Here is a 20,630-nt window from a genome sequence, read left to right on the forward strand (position 1 = left end):
ACAGACCCATCATGTAGTACTGGGTTACAGTCTGTACTATATGGGAGGCACATTGAAGTCGAAGGGGCCTGTGTGGCTGTTCCTGTGCTGCTGCTTCCCGTGCTTGAGGGGGCGGGCGCTGTTGAGACCAGAAAGGCTGGCCCCTGTGAGCCTGGACAGGTTTCCCAGGTTTCCTGTCTCTTGCTCCCTCTTCTCTGTGTGTGACAGAATGAGGTCACGCCTGCCTCATGGAAGGTCATATTTAAGGAAGAATGAGAGAGACTATAACTTGGTGATCCTGGCTTAGAGGTGGTGGAGAGAGGCTCGTGCCCTTCAGCCCTCACCTGTCACATCTCTGCCTTTCGTGGCCCTTCTGCAAACTTTGTGGAGGAGGTAGCACCTTCTTATCATGGAGAGGTTGCCAAAAGTCTTGGGGTACAGTTGGTGCCTGAGTCCCGAGACCACACGGAGCTGCGGAGCGACAGGGAGCACTCGCTATGCAGAGGGACCAGGGAGCAGCTTGGCCCCCGAGTCCTGGAGCAGTGGCCTCTGAAGAGGAGCGTGTGTCACCCGGGGCCCTCTAGGTGGTCCAGTGAGGAGAAAATGCTAGACCTTCTGATGATGTACTTTATGGCCCTTGCTGAACTTACCTGTGTGTGTTGTGTGTGTGTAACACAGGGTAACTCATCAGGGCCGTGTACCTGCCCCGGCGGCACGAGGGACAAGGGAGGAAGTGCGGGATGGGAGGAGAGCAGAGCAGGGTGCTGGGCCTGCCTGCTCTTGTGCTCCTGCCTCGCTCCACATGCTGCCCTGGTCCTTCCTGAGGCCCTGCCTCCGAGAGGCCGTGTGTTTTGTCAGGGCCAGTGGGGATCAAATGTCCTGCCTGAGGGAGTCTGCCTTTGGAGAGGGCAGAGACCACCACCCAGGGAGGGTTCTGCTGGGCACTGGCACGATGCAGGGGAAGGAAGCAGGGCCTGGAGCTGAGGCAGGAAGGTGGGAAGACAGCGCTCATCCCGAGGGAGGTGGGGGCCCTGGGCCACTTCCCTCGTCAGCTGCTTGGTTGAGGACCACCCACCAGACCCCTTGCTCCAGCTTAAGGGCTGGCCAGGAGCCTCCAGGAGAGGTGCTGCAAGGTTTTACTTCACTTGGGAAGCGCTCAGCTTGGCGTGGGTGTGGCCCCCTCTCTCATGCCCACCTGGGAGCACTTCTGAGACAGGACACAGTTTGAAGATGCAGTGAGGGTGCACGCTGTTCTGTGGGCACATGGCTGCCCTCCTACCCTGCCACCTCTGTCCTAAGCTGGGCCTCAGGAGGACGGGCAGATCCCAGAGGCTCCACGGAAAGGCTTCTTGGAGTGGGGAACTTACTCCCTGCCTTGCAGTGACCCCGCGAGCTGGCGGCTGTGTCAGGGCGAGGACTCCGGAAAGCCACCACCTCTGGGGTCTGGCTCCTGGGTGGGGCCCCAGTGGACAAAAAGGGAGCTGGCTGGTGGTGGATCAGCAGAGCTCGGCATCTCATCTTCAGACCAGATCCCCTTCCTCTGTGTTGCAGCAGGGGACTGGCCGGTGGAAGGGAACCCAGGCACCACTGTGGGCCTTTTCTGCCCCTGCTGCTGCTCCAGGACCAGCCGAGAAGCGCTGGGCCCTTGAAATGGGCCCCTGGTGGAGGTGGAGGTGGAGGTGGGGTGGGAGTTGGAGCTTGGGCTCCCCTCCCTTCACGGAGTCTTCGCGCCTGGTGTGGTGGCCTCCACAGCCCCCTGCTTCCTTCCCCAAAGCCTCCTTGTGTTCCAGGAGGGTCCTCACTCATCCGCTCGGTATCTTGTTTTTGGATTTCTCTCCCTAATGTCAGTGTCTCACAGCTTTGACTGAGAAAAGGGGGGAAGTGCTATAATTTGTCCCAGCCCTGGCCAGGCAGCCCTAAAGGAGGCCTACCTCTGACAACTCCAGGTGCGAGGCTCCGGGCTGCCTGCCCCAGTCCGCCTTCAAGGTGTGCTTCTCTCTGGCCCCTCCTAGCCTTTAAAAATAGCCTTGCAATTTCAAAACCACCTCCTGTAGCTTTTCTCACTGCTTTCTGGATCAGCCATCCTCTGAGACCAGGCTCCCGGCTGCCTCTGTCACCCCCGCTGTCCTCAAGAGGGTCTGCTGCCTGTTCCCCCCACACACAGCCTCCGTCCTCCCCCAGCACTCCTGGGCTGTTCTTTAGTGGGAAGGAACGTGCAGCTGGTTGTCCTCTGAGAAGAGCAGGCCTGTCACCACTCTCCCCCGGGGTAGGTCAGTAGGATGCGGGGATGTGAGGGCCAGACTAAGGCAGCCCGCCCCCATGCTCCGCATGGCAGGGGGGTCTGCACAGCTGTGAAGCCCCAGTGCTTGTGGAGAAGCCAGGAGGGTCCGGAAGGACGTGGGGAGACAGGGATGTTCCCTCTGCCCCTACAGTGACTCCTGCCCTGTCTTCCTCTTGCAGCCCACAACCCTCCCACAGGGCACCATCAACATGAACCAGTGCACGGACGTGGTGGATGGGGAGGGCCGGACGGGCCAGAAGTTCTCCCTGTGCATTCTGACCCCTGAGAAAGAGCACTTCATCCGGGCTGAGACCAAGGAGATCATCAGTGGGTGAGTTTGCTACATGTGTGTTGAGACGAGCTGCCCCACCTGCCAGGGGTCCTCGGACAGCCTGCGCCTTGTGTCTGCTGAGTTCCTCTCTCCACCCACCTTTGCTTCATCCCCGCCCACAGTTGCCCAGCTGCCCCTGCACGCCTCGCTCCCCTGCCGCCTCCCTCTGCTGGCGTCAGCACATCTTCCAGGCCTCTCTCTGGTCTCCCAGTCCATCCTCACCTCACTCTGGCCTCCTCTCACTCAGACAGGAGGGGCTTGGTCACCGCCCTCCTGCCTGAAAGGCCCTGGGGCCCTTCCCAGCCCCCACCCGCAGCCCATGCACTGCAGCTCTGAGCTGCTGGCCACACACGCCCCCTGCTGCCTCTCCCCTGCCCTCCCTTCCGTTCTCCAGGCTGTGCGGCCCCCAGGAGGCCTTCCCCGTGAGGTGTGTGGCTCTGTCAGCTGGTGCCTGTGAAGGCTGGGGTTTGCCCAAGTGTGTTGTCCTCCTCAGCCAGTGGTCAGCCCTGGAGCAGAGGCCATGTCTCCCTCATGACCCCCGTGTCTGCACTCAGGAGTCACCACAGGGTGACCACATGCACTGCTTTTCTTGTCTGCATGACAGAACAGAGTTCTGGGCCACCCCACCCCCCACCCCCAGCATGCCCTGGGTGGAGGCTGGGAGAAGCCCTGGAAAGTAGAGGGACCCAGATTTCCAGGCAGCTGCCAGCGCAGGGGGCTGAGCTCCATGCTCTGAGCCCTGTCACATCTGCCTCCTGGGGGCCTTGCTCTTCTGTGCACGCAGCTGCACAGGTATGTGACATGGCGCGTGACAGCCAGCAGGTGCCCCTTGGCCCAGCCAGGAGCTCGGGCACTGGGTCATGGAGAAGCTTGTCATTCTCTAAGGTGCAAAGGAGAGAATAAACTCTCTGGGTTGAGGGGCTGGGCCGATTACTGCACAAGGAGAAGGAATTAGGACATCAGGCACCTTGTGTTCGGGGAAACGGAGGTGGCTGTGAGCGATGGGCTGGGCTTTGGGGCCCCATCAGCTGCAGCTGGCCAAGACTGCCGTGGGAGGAAGTGAGATCTCGTTTTCACTGAGGTGGGTGTGGAGCGGGGGCCAGACCCATGCTGCTGAGGGGTGGGTGGCTTCTTCCTGGGGTGCCAGCTCCCTGCTAGTCATCCTCCTGTGGGGAGAGGCAGGATTTCGTTTATAATGCCAGGGGCAGACAGGAGGACCAGTTTCACTGTCTCGCCTTAATCCTCTTAGAATGTCATAGATTTTAAGAGCGCAAAGCATTTTCGCTGTTGTTCAGTCTCTCAGTCATGTCCAACTCTTTAGACCCCACGGTCTGCAGCACGCCAGACTTCCCTGTCCATCACAAACTCCCTGAGCCTACTCAAACTCATGTCCATTGCATCAGTGATGCCACCCAACCATCTCATCCTCTGTTGTCCCCTTCTCCTCCTGCCTTTAGTCTTTCTCAGCATCAGGGTCTTTTCCAGTGAGTCAGTTCTTTGCATCAGGTGACCAAAGTATTGGAGTTTCAGCTTCAGCATCAGTCCTTACAATGAATATTCAGGACTGATTTCCTTTAGGGTGGACTGGTTTGATCTCCTTGCAGTCCAAAGGACTCTCAAGAGTCTTCTCCAACACCAAAGTTTGAAAGCATTAATTCTTCAGCGCTCAGCCTTCTTTATGGTCCAACTCTCACATCCATACATGACTACTGGAAAAACCATAGCTCTGACTATATGGACCTTTGTCAGCAGAGTAATGTCTCTGATTTTTAATATGCTGTCTAGGTTGGTCATAGCTTTTCTTCTAAGGAGCAAGCATCTTTTAATTTCATGGCTGCAGTCATTGTCCGCAGGGATTTTGGAGCCAAAGAAAATAAAGTCTGTCACTGTTTCCATTGTTCCCCTGTCTATTTGCCATGAAGTGATGGGACAGGATGCCCTGATCTTCGTGTTGTGAATGTTATTTTAAGCCAGCTTTTTCACTCTTTCACCTTCGTCAAGAGGTTCTTTAGTTCCTCTTCACTTTCTGCCATAAGGGTGGTGTCACCTGCATATCTGAGGTTGTTGATATTTCTCCTGGCAATCTGGATTCCAGTTTATGCTTCATCCAGTATGGCATTTCACATGATGTACTCTGCATATAAGTTAAATAAGCAGGGTGACAATATACAGCCTTGACGTACTCCTTTCCTGATTTGGAACAGGTCTGTTATTCCATGTCCAGTTCGAGCTGTTGCTTCTTGTCCTGCATACAGGTTTCTTAGGAGGCAGGTCAGGTGGTCTGGTATTCTCATCTCATTAAGAATATTCCAGTTTGTTGTGATCCACACAGTCAAAGGCTTTAGTGATTTTAGTGAAGTCAGTAAAGCAGAAATAGATGTTTTTCTGGAATTCTCTTGCTTTTTTGGTGATCCAACAGATGTTGGCAATTTGATCTCTGGTTCCTCTGCCTTTTCTAAATCCAGCTTGTACATCTGGAATTTTTCGGTTCACGTACTGTTGAAGCCTAGCTTGAAGGATTTTGAGCATGACCTTGCTAGCATGTGAAATGAGTGCAGTTGTGCAGTAGTTTGAACATTCTTTGGCATTGCCCTTCTTTGGGATTGGAATGAAAACTGACCTTTTCCAGTCCTGTGGCCACTGCTGAGTTTTCCAAATTTGTTGGCATATTGAGTGCAGCACTTTCACTGCATCATCTTTTAGGATTTGAAATAGTTCAGCTAGAATTCTATCACCTCCACTAGCCTTGTTCATAGTGATGCTTCCTAAGGTCCACTTGACTTCGCACTCCAAGATGTCTGGCTCTAGGTGAGTGATCACACCACTGTGGTTATCTGGGTCATTAAGGTCTTTTTTGTAATAGTTCTTCTGTGTATTCTCAGCTTCTCAGGTGGTGCCAGTGGTAAAGAACATGCTTGCCAATGCAGGAGACATAAGAGATGTGGGTTCAATCCCTGGGTCCTGAAGATCTCCTGGAGGAGGGAACAGCAACCCACTCCAGTATTCTTGCCTGGAGAATTCCATGGACAGTGGAGCCTGGTGGGCTACAATTCATGGAGTCAAAAAGAGTTGGACGTGACCAAGCGACTAACACTTTCACTTTTCTGTGTATTCTTGCCACCTCTTCTTAATATCTTCTGTTTCTGTTAGGTTTGTTCCATTTTTGTCCTTTATTGTGCTTATCTTTGCATGAAATGTTCCCTTGGTATCTCTGATTTTTTTGAAGAGGTCTCTAGTCTTTCCTATTCTGTTGTTTTCCTGTATTTGTTTGCATTGTTCACTTAGGAAGGCTTTCTTCTCTCTCCTTGTTATTCTTTGGAACTCTGCATTCAGATAGGTATATTTTTCCTTTTCTTCTTTGCCTTTCACTTCTCTTCTTTTCTCAGCTATTTTTAAGCCCTCCTCAGAGAATCAGTTTGCCTTTTTGCATTTCTTTTTCTTGGAAATGATTTTGATCACTACAGTGTTACGAACCCCTGTCCTTAGTTCTTCAGACACTCTATCAAATCTAATCCCTGAATCTATTTGTCACTTACACTGTATAATCGTAAGGGATTTGATTTATACCTGAATGGTGTAGTGGTTTTCCCTACTTTGTTCAATTTAAGTCTAAATTTTGCAATAGGGAGTTCATGATCTGAGCCACAGTCAGCTCCCGGTCTTGTTTTTGCTGATTGTATAGAGCTTCTCCATCTTTGTCTGCAAAGAATATAATCAGTCTGATTTTGGTATTGACCATCTGGTCATGTCCATACATAGAGTCGTCTTGTGTGTTACTGGAAGAGAATGTTTGCTATGACCAGTGTATTCTCTTGGCAAAATTCTGTTAGCCTTTGCCCTGCTCCTTTTTGTACTCCAAGGTCAAACTTACCTTTTATTCCAGGTGTCTCTTGAGTTCATACTTTTGCATTCCAGTCCCCTATGATGAAAAGGACATCTTTTTTTGGTGTTAGTTCTAGAAGATCTTCTGGGTCTTCATATAACCGTTCAGCATCAGCTTCTTCAGCATTACTGGTTGGGGCATAGACTTGGATTAGTATGATATTGAATGGTTTGCCTTGGAAATGAATTGAGACCATCCTGTCATTTTTGAGATTGCACCAGCATACTGCATTTCAGACTCTCTTGCTGCCTCTGAGTGCTAGTCCTTTTCTTCTAAGGGATTCTTGCCCACAGTAGTAGATCATCTGAGCTAAATCTGCCCATTGCTGTCTATTTTAGTTCCCTGATTCCTAAGGTGTCAGTGTTCACTCTTGCCATTTCCTGTTTGACCACTTCCAATGTACCTTGATGGACCTAACATTCCAGGTTCTTATGCAGTATTGTTCTTTACAGCATCGGAGTTTACTTTCACCACCAGTCACATCCACAACTGGGGGCTGTTTCTGCTTTGGCGTAGCCTTTTCATTCCTTCTGGAGCTGTTTCTCTCCTCTTCTCCAGTAACATATTGGGAACCTACCGACCTGGGGAGTTCATCTTTCGTTGTCATGTCTTTTTGCCTTTTCATACAGTTCATGCAGTTCTCATGGCAAGAATGCTAATGTGGTTTGCCATTCCCTCCTCCAGTGTCAGTGGTTCTGCAGCTGGAGACGGACGGCCAGAGATGAAGGGAACCTGATCTCCCCAGGCACGAGCGGCAGCAGAGCCACTCGTGGGTCCTGGTTCCCACCTGCTGCCATGGCCTGTCTGGCAGGCACCCTTGGCTGAGGTTCCACTGCCCAACCAGACTCCTCAAGGAGATTTAGGCATCACATACACAAACACACACACCCGAGTTGGGAGGGGTCTGGGTGGCGTAGGACAGGAGGGGTGTCCGAGGTCCCAGGGCACTAGGAGTATGGGAGCTAGGGCCCAGGTAAGCACCACACAGTCTGGCCTCTGACAGGACCTCCCTCTGGTGCTTGGCAGGGGCTTCAGGAGCTCTCTCCAGTCAACTGTGTGGCCATGGTGCAGGTCTTCTCTCCTTTCCCCTCAAGGCCCTGTCGTGTGAGGCTCACAGGTTTACCCCGCTCGGTAGCGTTACTAGTCAAGAGCAACAGGGCCAGTGTTCATGGCCTCAGGGCTCCCTGACTGCTTTGCACATGCCTGCCGCAGCCCTGTTCCCAGGCCCTGGAGGATGACGTGACTTCACAAGCAGTCTCTTTTCCCCTCCCAGGTAGAGCCTGGAGAGGGGCCCTCTGCAGGCGGGGTCCTGGGTGTGAACTTTGCAAAGGAAATGTGTTCCCTTTAGCAAGCTAGAAAGCAAGTCTGTTAACCCACAAGCGCTCGAACTCCTCAGGGTAAATGGGTGAGCCCTTGGAGCCTGCTCGTCTGCTCCTGTGCAGAGTGAGCCGTCGTCTCCTCCTGGCTTCGGGGCTCTGGGAGCAGAGCCTGTGCTCAGATCTCTTCATGCAGTGCACTCGCTCGTGCACTCTTAGGCCAAGAACCCCTGCTCTCATCTGACTGGGCCTCAGCTCCACTGCTGGAGGGGTGCACTCCACATGCAACCCCTCTCCCAGCTGCTGGCAGCATAGCCACCCCAGTGGCATCCCACACACAAACACATTAAAGGAGCACCTCTGAGAACTAAAGACAAGCCCTTCTTCCTGCCCTGCGCTTGGGTGCTGGTCTTCGCTGCGGCCTCAACCAGTATGCTGGCGCTGCAGACCCTGCCTCCCTCAGCGGTTCAGCCGTTGCTGCCAGGCTCTTGTCACAGGCTGGCCGCAGGCCCACACCGACCCTTGTGTCTGGGCAGAGTTGGCCCAGCATCCCCTGCAGTACTGTCCCCTATGGAGAGAGCACCACCCTTCCACCCCACCACACCTTCTTCTCCCACCACACCTTCTCCTTCCCCTCGCTCCGACCTTCCCAGCTCCCACGGAGCTCCAGAGAGGCAAGCAGTACCCCCCTGGTTCCAGAGATGAGAGGCCAAAGCCCCGAGGGCTAGGAGCTGCTTGGGTCTTGGTTTGAGGGTAGCAGAGCCAGATCTAAGTCCGTGCTCCTCCCTGCTTTCCCTGCTGCTGGTCCAGAGTGAACCTTCCAGTGTGTGGGCCTTGGTGTCGGTCCCTGGGAAGTTCCGCTAGGCCTTCCCCAAAGGTGTTCCCGAGGTGCCCCCAAGGGCGCCCTCACTGCAGTTGGGGCCCAGAGGTGAGCCTCTCCAGAGTGGGAGGTCAGCTGCACAGTGCCCAGAAGTGACCACTGTAGGAAAGTTTGGCAACGACTCCTAGGTTCTTGCCCCAGTGGTCCTCGGGGCTTCCCAGTCGCAGCGTGTCTGTGCTGGCCAGCCGCACTCCAGGAGGGTGATTTTAGAGTGGACTCTCAGCCCCAGAGGAAGGCTGGTAACAAAAACAGTGCCAAGTCCTTACCAGGCCAGTGGTCAGCTTGTCCGTGTCCCAGCTGTGCAGCTGGCACTTCCTGCCCTGGAGTGGCAGCTCTGGTCTGACTGGTGCCATACCCTCCTCTGTCCCAGGTGGCTGGAGATGCTCACAGTCTATCCCAGGACCAATAAGCAGAACCAGAAGAAGAAGCGGAAGGTGGAGCCCCCCACACCACAGGTGAGGCATCCCCTCAGTGGAGCTGGGGCAAAGAAAAAGCACCCTGGGAGATTGGGGGATTCAGGACCCAGCCTAGAATTGGGGGCAAGGGAAGGAAGGGGTGATGCTAGGGCTGAGGCAGCCCTCAGCCCAGGGGTCTTCACCTTCCTTCTCTGAGTCTGTGGGCTGCCTTCTGCACGCTCCTCTGCAGGCCCCAGGACATGACCCCCACTTGGAGAGGTTGGCCTGCTGTGGGGCTGCCCCCAGAAGCATCATTGCACAGTGCCCATCCCTCCCCTGACCATCCCGCCAATTGCTGGGAGCCAAGAGCATGCTGGGAGGAGAGGCTCAGTTCAGCTCCACCTTCCGCACAGACAGTTCTACAGACAGCAGGCTGGGCAGGGGGCCAGGAGGAGTGGTCCTGCAGTGCCTGGCCGTGAGGGGCTCTCAGGGTAACCATCAATGAAAAGCACTGGCACAGCCTTGATTCTATGCTCCTACCAGCTCCCACGAGGCCAGAGTGGGAGGTGGCTGGGGCAGTCCCCCGGGTCCAGGGCTTCCCTCCCCTGGCTGGTCTGCAGGGGCTCAGGGTACCAGAAGGGCTCAGGGCCTCAGGGGACTGATTTGTGAAACGGGCCTGTTGAAATCGAGTTCTCAGATTACTATGAGGAGTGGCAAAAGTGCCAGGCCCCTCCTGGGTGCTCAGTACAATGACCCTGGAGCTACACAGGTTTGCACTTTGGGAGTCCACTTTGTGTGGATTGTTTTCAATAGTAAATCCCGCAGGACTGCACGGTCCTCAGCTGGTTGAATTAATGGATATGGAACAGTGGATACAGTGGGCCAACTGACTGTATGCCTTAGGGGCCCCTATAGAGAGAAGAACCCAAGACCCCAAACCTAGCCTCTTTCTTATTGCCCCAGAGTTTTGGGTCAGACTAACAGGGCTGGGGGTGTCCCTTTGCTGTACCCTGCCCTCCAGGAACTCAGGCAGGCAGGGGGCCCAGGGTCCTGCTTCAAGGAGGGTGTTCAGGCATCTGGGAGTTGGGGCCATGGAGTGTGCAGGTACCCCTCAGGCCAGAGGGAGGTCAAGAATGGGGCTGTGGGGGAGAGCGCACACCCCCTCGGCTGGGGGCTGGGTTGCAGCAGAGCCCAGGGCAGTGGGGAGACAGGCTGGCCCAGACCTGTAGAGCTGGAGCCTAAGAGGCATGGGTTCCCAGGAGCCTCTTCCTGCTCTGGCTATTTGAGGAAGGGCGACCTGGTACCCAGATGCCTAGAGAGGAGTGGTCATCCACTCAGGGTGTGACCGGGGGTTCCCCACTCCATCTCCCTAGACCCCAGAGCTGGGACTTGGGTAAGGCCAGGGCCTGCGTGTTCTCCCAGCCCAGTGTGCAGGCTAGGGGCACACATCCTTGGGTGGAGCTGTGGGAGGCTGGCTCCTCCGTCTGCTCACCCACTTGGGCTCTTGGCCCCTGCTTCTTGGTCTTTTTCAGGGATGTATAAAACAGCAGGCCTCTCGCTGTGATTGAGGCTCCTGTCAGGCCCTGGTCCGACCCACTACAGGCCCACATGTTTGCTGTGAGCTGCCACCTCTTCTCAGGCATCTTGTTTACCCGTTGGGACCTGCTGCCATGCCCACTCTGGGTCAGAACCCTCCTCCTTACTGGCCCTCTGCTCAGCTCCCATGCCCCAGGGGTAGAAAAGGTGGCTTTCTGTGGGAAACTTGCTCACAAGGGGCCTGCTTAGCATGTGGAGGCTGCAGAAGCCCCTTGACTGGGCCTCCCTTCCTGCCCCATTTTCTCTTTGCTCTAAGCTGACTTCTTTATGGTACTGACAGCCCTGGGCCTGCAGCAGTCCTGGCCACACAGAGAGGAGCACCCTGGGGCCCTGGGCCTTTCCCCCATCTTGCACAGGCACCAGGGCTCTGTTGGTTTGAGCGGCAACACCCCCCACCACGGTGGTGACATTGTGGGGAATGGGCGTGGTGCCATGTGGCCCTGGCCCCGCCCCTGCCAAGTCTACTTTCCACCCATGTGCTCTGGAGGAGAGAAGTGACTACCCAGAAACCAGCCCCTGCCCTGCCCCTCTGCCCCTGCTGATGCGGTGAGGCTGGGCACACAGGCAGGAGACAGCATGGCTACCACGGGAGACTCACCATGGACCTTGGCGCCTCCAGGGCCCTTTTCCTCTGGGCTGAGTCAGGATGGTCAGGGGCCCAGGAGGCAGGCCTGGAACTGCCTGGTGCTAGGAAGCCCTGTCACTGACCCTCACATCTCAGGCCTGGAATTTCCTCTTGGAGATCCTCACCAGCACCCTGCCCCATGCTGGGCTCACCCCAGCATCAGGAAGGCGCTCATGTGCCAGGACCCTACTCTCACGGGCACAGTGCTGCCTTTCCTCCGCAGCCCATGTTGGCAGCCTCTGTGTCCCTTGGTCCAGCCCCCCTCCACAGAGGGGACGGACTCGTCAAGCATGGTCTCCAGGTAACGCCCACACGGCTCCTCCCTGAGCCCTGCAGAGCCATGTCTGGCCTCAGAGCATGGGCCCCAGGTTATTGTGGGGGCACAGCAGGCCACCCAGAGAGACCTCTGCTCAGGGCAGCATGGCTGTTGGGTGTGGAGCCAGGGCGCCGCTGACCACAGGCTCGGGGCCTCAGGGCTGGTGTCCTAGGGTCGTTGGAGCTGGTTCTGTTGGAGCCTTGGGGAACCGTCAGAAGCCACGTTCTTCAGCTACCTCTTCTCGGTGGCTCAGATCGCTCAGGAGCCTCCAGCCAGGGAGGCAGGGCTTCTGGTGGCTGTGACAGAAGGGGCGGTGGGCGCTCCTGGGCCTGCGGGAGCGCCATCCCAGCTTCATCGTCCCAGGAGGCCCAGGACCCTGGTGGCACTGAGGAAGCTCTGCACTAGGCAAAGTGCTGGCTGTCTCACTGTGGACGCAGGCGCCCACCCAACAGGCAGCCCCCGTCCTGGGCCCTCCTCCTCTCCCAGGGGCCCCTGGGGGTGCCAAATGCTCAGAGCCCCACTCTGCCTCTTACTGGCCATGCGAACATGGGTTGCCACCTCCTCTCAGCCGAGGTGAGCTCCCCTTGTAGGAGCTTTTGGGGTGGCTGGTGAGAACTGGAAGGTGTGGTGCTAGTCAGAGCCCAGCAGGCAGTCTGTTTTTGGGAAGGACCGCCAAGATGTGCCTCACTTTGAGGGGTGCCCAGAGCCATCCTGCTGGTGGCAGGTCAGGAGCAGGCACCCCAGTGCCTGGCTGGGCAGGAGCTTGGGCCCGGGCCATGAGCAGGTGCCATAGGCTTACAGTGTGGAGTTACAGTTCTCTGTATGCTCTGGCTAAGTACCTCGTACACAAATGCTGCCCCTTGGGGCAGCACCAGCTCCAGCTTGGGCTCCCACCTGGGCTCCAGGCTCCCATTCTGCATGCCTAGAGGCTTTGGGTGCTGGCTGGGGCTGCAGAAGAAAGAAGGCTTCCAGCCCAGCCAGGACATCTCTGTTGAACCTTGCTTTCTGGCATCTGGGCCTCTGACACTGCAGCTGACCTTGGTAGCCAGGTACTCGGGCAGCCCAGACCCGTGCGCTGGCTCGGGCAGGGTGTTCCCAGGCTTGCATGGACACCACTCTCCCCTGCAGGAGCCAGGGCCGGCCAAGATGGCTGTCACCAGCAGCAGCAGCAGCATCCCCAGTGCTGAGAAAGTCCCCACCACCAAGTCCACACTCTGGCAGGAAGAAATGAGGGCCAAGGACCAGCCAGATGGGAGCAGCCCGAGTCCAGCTCAGAGTCCCAGCCAGGGCCAGCCTCCTGCGGCCAGCACCCTGAGGGAGCCAGGGCTTGAGGGCAGAGATGGTAAGTGGTAGCCAGGGTGGCCACAGTGCCTGCCTGTCTTGGTGCCCCACCTCCCAGCGCTAGTTCTGGCCTCCTGACAGGGCGAGCTGGTGCTGGGGCTCAGGTGCCCTTGTGTGTCTGCTGGCCTACCAGCCTTCAGTCGCTCCCGTGCCCCAGCTTGGTGTCAGGAGAATCTGGATGCTCTATAGTGAGCTCTGTGTTCAGAGGAGCCTCTGCTCCCCGTGGCTGCTCTGTGTTCAAGGCCTGGTTATCTGAAGCCCACTGTGTCCTGTGAGCGGCATCAAGGGCTGTCCAGTCCTTCTCCCACTGGTGCACCCTGCCCAGGTGCTGGCTGAAGCAGAGGAACAGCTGGCATGACCGCATGTCTCCTTCCAGGACTTGTAGTTGTCTGAGCAGAGCGGGGCAGCACTTGGTCTCTGTTGTCCAGGCCTAGAGGGCTCTGCATGACGGGCCAGCTTCCCTGTTTCCACTAAAGACACATGGACAGCTGAGACTGTGCTCACTCAGGCAAGATGCAGCTTGTTCAGGCTCTGGGCAAAAGGCCGCTCAGCACTCCCCAGCTGTGGGTGCCCACCACATCCAGGACTTGCCCTTCCTCTGCTCCTCCCGGGTGTGCCTCCCTACCCCTTAACAACGCACTGAGAGGCTGCACGGCCTCTCATGATGTACTCTGTGTCATGATGTACTTGGTTTCCAGCTTGGCTGTGTGGTACTGGGGATCTCAGTTCCCCAACCAGGGAATTGAACCGCACCCCCTGCAGTGCAGCTTGGAGTGTTAACCACGTTCCCTGGGTTCTCCTTGGTGTTCAATGGGAAGTGGTTGTTGGTGGGATGTCCCTTCTTGGGGATCCTGTTGTCCCATCTGAGCCCCCAGACTAGAGCTTAGGGACCCTTGGCCATCTGGCATAGAGGTACCCATTACGGAGAGGCAGGTAAGGATGCCCCGTTCCTTTCCTGGGAAAGGGCTCTGCCCTAGGGTGGCCTTGGACCTGCGTGCCTTCTCCAAAGCTCGTAGAACCAGAGGTGGCAGCAGGCCGAGCACGTCTCTTGTCCCTCGTCTTCCAGAGGAGAGCACCACAAGTGGTGACCGCGTGGACTGTGGCCGCAAAGTCCGGGTGGAGAGCGGCTACTTCTCCCTGGAGAAAACCAAGCAGGACGTGAAGGCCGAGGAGCAACAGCTGCCCCCACCGCTCTCCCCGCCCAGCCCGGGCGCCCCCACCAACAGGTACAGCGACTCCGGCCCACCCTCCCACAAGCCTGGCCATCCCCTTCCTCCCCCAGGTCCTCAGCTCCCTGCCCGAACCGTCTGCAGCAGCTCCTTCAACTCCTTGGATGTGGCCAGCCATCCCCCTGCCCATGTGGACTCCGGCAGTGCTGGGGGGCGGGGAGCAGAGAGACCGGGGCGTGCCTATGCCTTTAAAGCCAGCAGGCAGTATGCCACCCTGGCCGACGTCCCTAAGGCCATCAGGATCAGCCACAGAGAAGCCTTCCAGGTGGAGAGAAGGCGACTGGAGCGCAGGACTCGGGCCCGGAGCCCTGGCAGGGAAGAGGTGGCCCGTCTGTTTGGCAACGAGCGGAGGTAAGGGCCGGGGGGACTGGAGGGCCAGGGGCTTGCACACAATCTGCCCACTCCTGCAGCCCCTACCGTGCACACTCAACATGCTCTCTCATACAGGTACCCACATGTGCACTCACAATCTCGTACATTTAGTGACATTCTGTCACGGATTTGGAGATGGGCCAAGGCCAGGTGGAGCTGTGGTCTGAGGCGGGGAGGGCCCTGCCCTTGTGGAGAACGAGGGAAAGAGCATGGTTCCGTCTCTGAAGCCTCCCAAGTCCAGGCCTGGACCAGAGTGCCCCAGTGCCCCTTCCAGTAGAAGCTTCCAGCCCCACATGTAAACAGAGCCTCTGTCCAGTAGCAGGGCTCGCACCCTCGCATGCAGGGGTTCAAACCTCCCAAAATGATTCCAGAGCCTGTAACATGCTCTGGGAAGAGAAAATCGAGGTTTTCATTCATTTCCAAAGAAGCTGCTTTCTGAGGAGATTCAGACCCACTGTTACTGCAATGTCCTCGGTCCCACCCCCAGACCCAGCTCAGAATTGGAGCAAGTGGGCACATTGGATGACCCTTTGCAGAGCCCCAGTTACTTTGCTCCCCTGCTCCTTCCACCCACCTGCCCTCCAGGCATCTCCTCCAGCACTAGGAAAACACACTTAAAAGAGAGAAGCAAACAGGAGGTGCCTCAGTCCTGGAGGGGTAGGGGACACACCCTCCAAACAGCCTCTCCACCTGGTTTACTAGTACCCTTTGAGGCGTGTGAGCACTCCATACTCAGGGCAGAATCGGGGTGCAGGAACAGGGCCCCTCCTCACGGGAACAGCCTGGGACGGCAGAGCTGGGGCAGGGCCGAGGTTGTCCTTAGTGCACCAAGTGTAAGTGCAGGGACTTGCTAGATGTAGGAGGCAGTGGCCTGGGCAAGGGGGCTTCTCACCGCGTCCTGGAGGCCCCCAAGCAGGCAGCCACACCTTGGTTTGGCGGGGACCAAAGAATTAACATTCAGCACACCTGCTTGGCTTGGAGTTCCCTCCCGGCTATGGCTGGGACAGATGGCACCTCTGGGGCTTTGCTTCGCCTGCTCTGCCACCATGGGGAGGGGCTTTGCCTGGTGCGGCTCCCCTGGGGCCCTCTCCTCTGCATCCTAACCCTGCCACATTACTTCTCACTGCCCTCGTGTCCTCTGACTGGCTGCTGTCCTGTCCAAGGCCTGCTCTCTGATCCTGAGCCGCTCCTGGTGCTGGACTGGATCCCTGTCTTGTGGTGCAGAACAGAGCCCCAGATGGGCAGGACACCAGCCACCATACCCAGGGGGCGGCTGCCGGAAGCCTGGCTGAGAGGCCTTAGGGTGGGTGTCCTGACCAGTCCTGGCCCTGAAGTAGTCTTTGGACTGGCCACAGAGCCTCCCCAGTGTTTCTCAAATGGTGAGCTGTGCCCAGCAAGTGTGGAGGGGGTGGCTGGTTGAACCGCTGGTGACTGACACCAGGCCCAGCTGCCAAGGTCCCACCTGCCGCTTGGCTGGGAGTCTGGACCAGGCTCACCGGGATGCCTTTGCTGTCCCAGTTGTAGGACTACAGGGACCTGAGCTGAAAAGGCCCCACTTAACAGACGCCTGAGGTGGACTCCCCCAGATCCCTGGCAGGTGGCACTTCCCTCCCTCTTCTGACCTCTCGTGGCTGGCCCGGCCCGCAGCATGCAACTGGCCTGACTCACTGGCCCCTGCACCTCGAGGCCATCGTGGGGCTTTCTGGTCCTGAGGTCGGTTGGAAGAGCTCTCGTTGTACATGTGAGCGGGTCTGTCCTCTAAACCTAGCAGGACACTTGGGACAGTCCACATCGGGTCCGCAGCCAGCCCGAGCACTGGCAAGAACTCCCCGTGGTTCCCAGGCGCTCCCACGCCGCCTGGCTTCCTGCGCTCGCTCGCTCGCTCCCCCGCTGCAGCTGCTGCTGGCCTGCAGGAGACTCCACGGGAGCAGAGATGGCTCCACAGGGAGGCGGTCCCTGGGAGTCTGCCTTCCTGAGGAAGGACCCCGAGAGCCCCTTCCGCTGGTCCCCTCCCAAGGACGAGCTGGCCTCCGGGTTCCCCTCCCCTTCCTCGTGAAGTTAGGCTTCAGGCTACTGGGCCCAGTGGCCCTTCACTTGCTGCCCTCAACTCTGCTGCTAGTCCGATGCAAGGACAGCCTTCCCTGTGAGATATCTCAAGGGGAACAGGGCTCTGGCCTGGGCACACGTGGGCAGCTCATGAGGGTGCATCCACCAGGCGGATGCTCATGACGCGGGGACAGGATAGTCTCCCTCCTCAGTGATCGCCTTGGGTTTTTGCTTTAATTCTTGGGATGATTTTGATTTACCATATTTGATTTTTACCAGCAGTTCTTTCTGTTTATTCATTCTCCAGCCTTGTTTTCTTCCAGGTCTTGCCCCTCTCCACTCCTCCTGCTGTGTCGCTGTGACGTTACTCGCCCCTCCTCCGCCTGCTTCGCTCCCATCTCAGCTCCGTCTCCAGCCGTAGATGGCCTGATGATGCCGCCCGCCCTTTCACACGAAATCAACTTGCTTTGTTTTTAATTTGGGTTTTGATTCTTTTTACTGTTGGCAGAAACAATGTTAATTCATGGGTCTTTTTCTTGCTAAATTTTGGACGCCCTGGGGTGGGGGCTGCATCCGATCTGCTGAGGCACGTGGTGAGGCCGGGGCGCCTGAGGTGCTGGCTGCCTTCCACCAGTCTGTGGCTCAGGAGTGGGGCGCTGGCGTGTGAGAGCCGACTGTGTCAGCCCTACAGCCTGTGCGGCGTCTGCAGTGCGGGGCTGGGAGGCAGAGAGCAGGGCCATGTCCAAGAGCTGCCCCGTGTGGAGGTGGGAGAGGAAGTGGGGGCATCAGGCGAGCTGACCGAACCAGGGGTGTATGCGGCCAGCACCCACACCAGGGTGGCCCAGGAACTGGGGTGAGCTGGCTTGGGACGCTGGCTGCAGGAGCCCCTCAGACTCTGGACCACGACGCCTTAGGCTCCAGGGAACCCTGTCTCCCCGCTCAGTGGCCTCGTGCCCTCTCTTGCAGGAGGTCCCAGGTAATAGAGAAGTTTGAGGCCCTGGACACAGAGAAGGCAGAGCACATGGAGACCAACTTGTCCACCGGGCCCTCAGCCTCAAGTGACACTCGACAAGGCCGCAGCGAGAAGAGGGCGTTCCCTAGGAAGCGGGTGAGCGTCCGGGCTCTGGGCAATACTGGGGCGGTGCAGGCGGTGGGGACGGGTGGCATATGGGTGCACTTCTGCCCAGCTTCCTGCTCTCGTTTCCTGGTCGTTTCTTGCGTCTCTCACTTTCTTCCCTGAGTGAACTTCTTGAGGGTGAAGCCCATCTTCCGCATTTTCCTCTCGGAATTCCATCCATCTCTGCTCAGAGCTGCTCTCATGCGCCTTGGGTCCCAGGTCCTAACTAGAGCCACTCTCTTCTTCTCTGAGGCTGTCTGGTCTCCTTCCTTCTTGTCTTTTCTGGCCATGGCCAGAGCCCTCGTTTCTCTCTGCTGAATCTCCAAGGTGGATTCTGCTTCTGAAACTCCTCTCCAGGGCCCCTACTTCTTGAGCCTCCGCTAAGTCCACCCTCTGTCTTCCTCCCGTTCTCGCTGGGCTCTCCTGCTCGCTGCACAGAGCCCAGCTTCTTCCCTCTGTGAACCCATGAGGCCCAGGGAGAATGGGGACCTGGAGAGCCGAGTGGCTGGTACATCTGCAAGAAAAGGCTGCCCTGTCCACCAGAGTGGCTCAAGCCCCGGCAGGCAGTTGGAGGCTCAGGACCAGGAGTCTGGGCGTGGGTCCCATCTGCACACAGGTCCTGTGTGCGGGGGCAGAGGTGCTGAGACACCAGACAGCAAAGCTCCACTCCTTGCCCGCAACACGGCCCTGAAGCCCGCCCTCCTGCAGCTCTAGCGGATGAGGGACTGGCTGGTGCTGACGGGACTGCTCTCTGCCACAGGACCTCCCCAGCGAAGCTCCTCTCCCAGACGCCTCGGCCTCCCCCCTGTCTCCACACCGAAGAGCCAAGTCACTGGACAGGAGGTCCACGGAGTCCTCCCTGACGGTGAGCCCGGGCGCCTGTGCTCTGAGGCCTGGAGACGTCCCCCCTGCTGCTTGTCACAGGGCTCTGTCTGCTGGTGTCCGTGCTGACTGCCCCCTGTGCACGGGGCGTCATGTCTGTGTGAGAAGCAGATGCTGTGTTTCTGCCCCTTCTCTGGGCGACATGGGCATCCTGAGCTCTGAGATCTCCGGCAGAGGAGGCCGCCAGGACCGCAGAGTTTTGGCTCCGGGGGCTGGGGCCACAGCACGAACCTCTGTTCTTCTCGTTTTGAGTGTTTGTCTCTGTAACGTCTTGGAGGCAGGAGCCCCCTTCCCACTGGGCACGTCTTTTGTTCATGTGGTCACCACGGAGGGGGCCTGGCCTTCGCTCCAGGGCATGGGAGCTGTGGCCATTGAGTGGAGGTAGGGAGTGGTCAGGCAGGTCTGGCGGGACCACCGCCCCCTCAGGGAGCCCCGAAAGGCAGATTAGAGCCCCAGGAGTGAAGACAGTGGCTCACATGGGTCCCTCATGCCTTCGTCCTCGGGCTCCTGAGGAACCAGGGCTGGTCCCACCCCCCAGAGGCGTGGGGCCCCCAGCGACTCCCGAGCTGGGCCAGGGCACACGCTCTCTCACCTGGAGTCTGGACTTTGCAGCAGAGGCTCCAGGGCACCCATGGCTGATGGGTGTCCCACCCCCGGGCATGTGTTCTCTTAACTCTCCTTCGGTCCTTGGACGTTGCGGTGCTGCATCTCTGTGCACCTGGCCTTGCCACACCCACATGAGACACCAGCCAGGCCCAGGGCTGCGAGAGCCCTCTGGGTGCTCTCAGGTGCTGTCAGCACCTGCTGTCCTGGCTCTGCTGCTTGTAGGGAAGCGGGGGCTCAGGGTCATCCTGGCAGGCCAGTGGCTGGAGGGTCCTGGCAGCTCACTGCTGCGTCGTGCTCACACCAGGTGCTGTCAGTCTTCCCGTGGCCTTTATGAGACTCTCAGTCTCAGCCATCACTGCTCATCTTCCTTCCAGTGAGATGCCGGATGGCTCTGTCTGGACTGTTCTGTGCTTCCCGGCGGCCCTGCTGTGCTCCTTATGGGCCGAGGGGGCTGCACCTGTGCCCTGTGCGCAACCTTGCCCTCCTTGGAGATGCACACCCTGAGAGTGGCTTGGGCAGCCCCTGCCAGGGCAAGGAGCCACATGTGCTCATCTGGCATGTGGAAAAGCCCCCTTTCCTAGGGCCCCTCACTGGGAGAGAAATGCCTGCCTCATCAGTCTGCTTCTGCACAGATCCAGACACCAGGCTGCTTTTCTCTGAGCTGTTCTTTATTCCTCTCTCTTAGCCCGACCTGCTGAATTTCAAAAAAGGCTGGCTGACCAAGCAGTATGAGGATGGCCAGGTGAGTGGCTGGAACTGCCGTGGCCCCAGGTGCTGGGGAGCGGGTGCAAGGTCCAGCTGGCCTTGTCCCCATGGGTGTGGGAGCACTGGCCCTTGTCTACCACCTCCAGGACTGTGACCACGACCCCGTCTCCTCAGAGGTGGGGGTGTGGTGGGCAGTGGGGGCACCAGCCTGCCTGCTGCCAGCATGTGGACTGCTCCCGCTCCTGGTGGGCATCAACCTCAGGCCTGGGGATGCCCTTCAACCTGAGCTTCCCGCCTGGCCACATTCTGCAGAGGTTTCCTGAGAGCCCAGGTTGCCCAAGAACAGGCTCCCTGGTTGTGAGGTGGTAGGCAGCAGCTGAGATGCAGCCACAGGTCTGGGAGGAGCTGGCAGACTTGAGCAGAAAGAGCGAGCCACTAGTGGCTGCCGGGGTGGAGATCAGGCCTCCAGGAGGCAGGAGAAGCCTCGGGTCCCTCTGCAAGACCCCCAGATGCCCCTCCCCGCCCTCCTTCTCTCTCTCTCGCTCTCTTTCTCCCCTCCACATCCACCCCCTCGGCCCTGCCTGCAGACTCAGCACCCCTGTCAATCCTCACAGTGAAGACTGGGAAGTTTGGCTGGTTGTGATTGGGTCACCCCTGCTGGCAGCAGGTGGGCACCCCTCTGGCTAGACAGCAGGTGGCCGCAACTCACAGGCTGCCTCCTTGGCCTTGG

At 58.0% G+C, this 20,630-nt stretch overlaps 1 protein-coding gene across 11 annotated transcripts in view; it reads left to right on the forward strand.

The window, feature by feature from the left end:
* Positions 1 to 20,630, forward strand: part of LOC102394952 (myosin phosphatase Rho interacting protein) — a 92,889-nt gene that overhangs the window by 43,951 nt on the left and 28,308 nt on the right. For 4 of the 11 annotated variants that reach the window (XM_025280401.3, XM_044939136.2, XM_044939135.2 and 1 more), the window contains 7 exons: positions 2,440 to 2,591; positions 9,041 to 9,125; positions 12,731 to 12,944; positions 13,953 to 14,523; positions 17,557 to 17,698; positions 18,468 to 18,572; positions 19,881 to 19,937. In XM_025280401.3, the coding sequence (XP_025136186.3) occupies positions 2,440 to 2,591; positions 9,041 to 9,125; positions 12,731 to 12,944; positions 13,953 to 14,523; positions 17,557 to 17,698; positions 18,468 to 18,572; positions 19,881 to 19,937 (1,326 nt within the window). The remainder of the gene's footprint in view (positions 1 to 2,439; positions 2,592 to 9,040; positions 9,126 to 12,730; positions 12,945 to 13,952; positions 14,524 to 17,556; positions 17,699 to 18,467; positions 18,573 to 19,880; positions 19,938 to 20,630) is intronic. The other 7 variants (XM_025280408.3, XM_025280409.3, XM_044939137.2 and 4 more) reach the window with 6 other exon arrangements.

This window comes from Bubalus bubalis, chromosome 3, assembly GCF_019923935.1.
Source record: "Bubalus bubalis isolate 160015118507 breed Murrah chromosome 3, NDDB_SH_1, whole genome shotgun sequence".
Classification (NCBI taxonomy): Eukaryota; Metazoa; Chordata; class Mammalia; order Artiodactyla; family Bovidae; genus Bubalus; species Bubalus bubalis.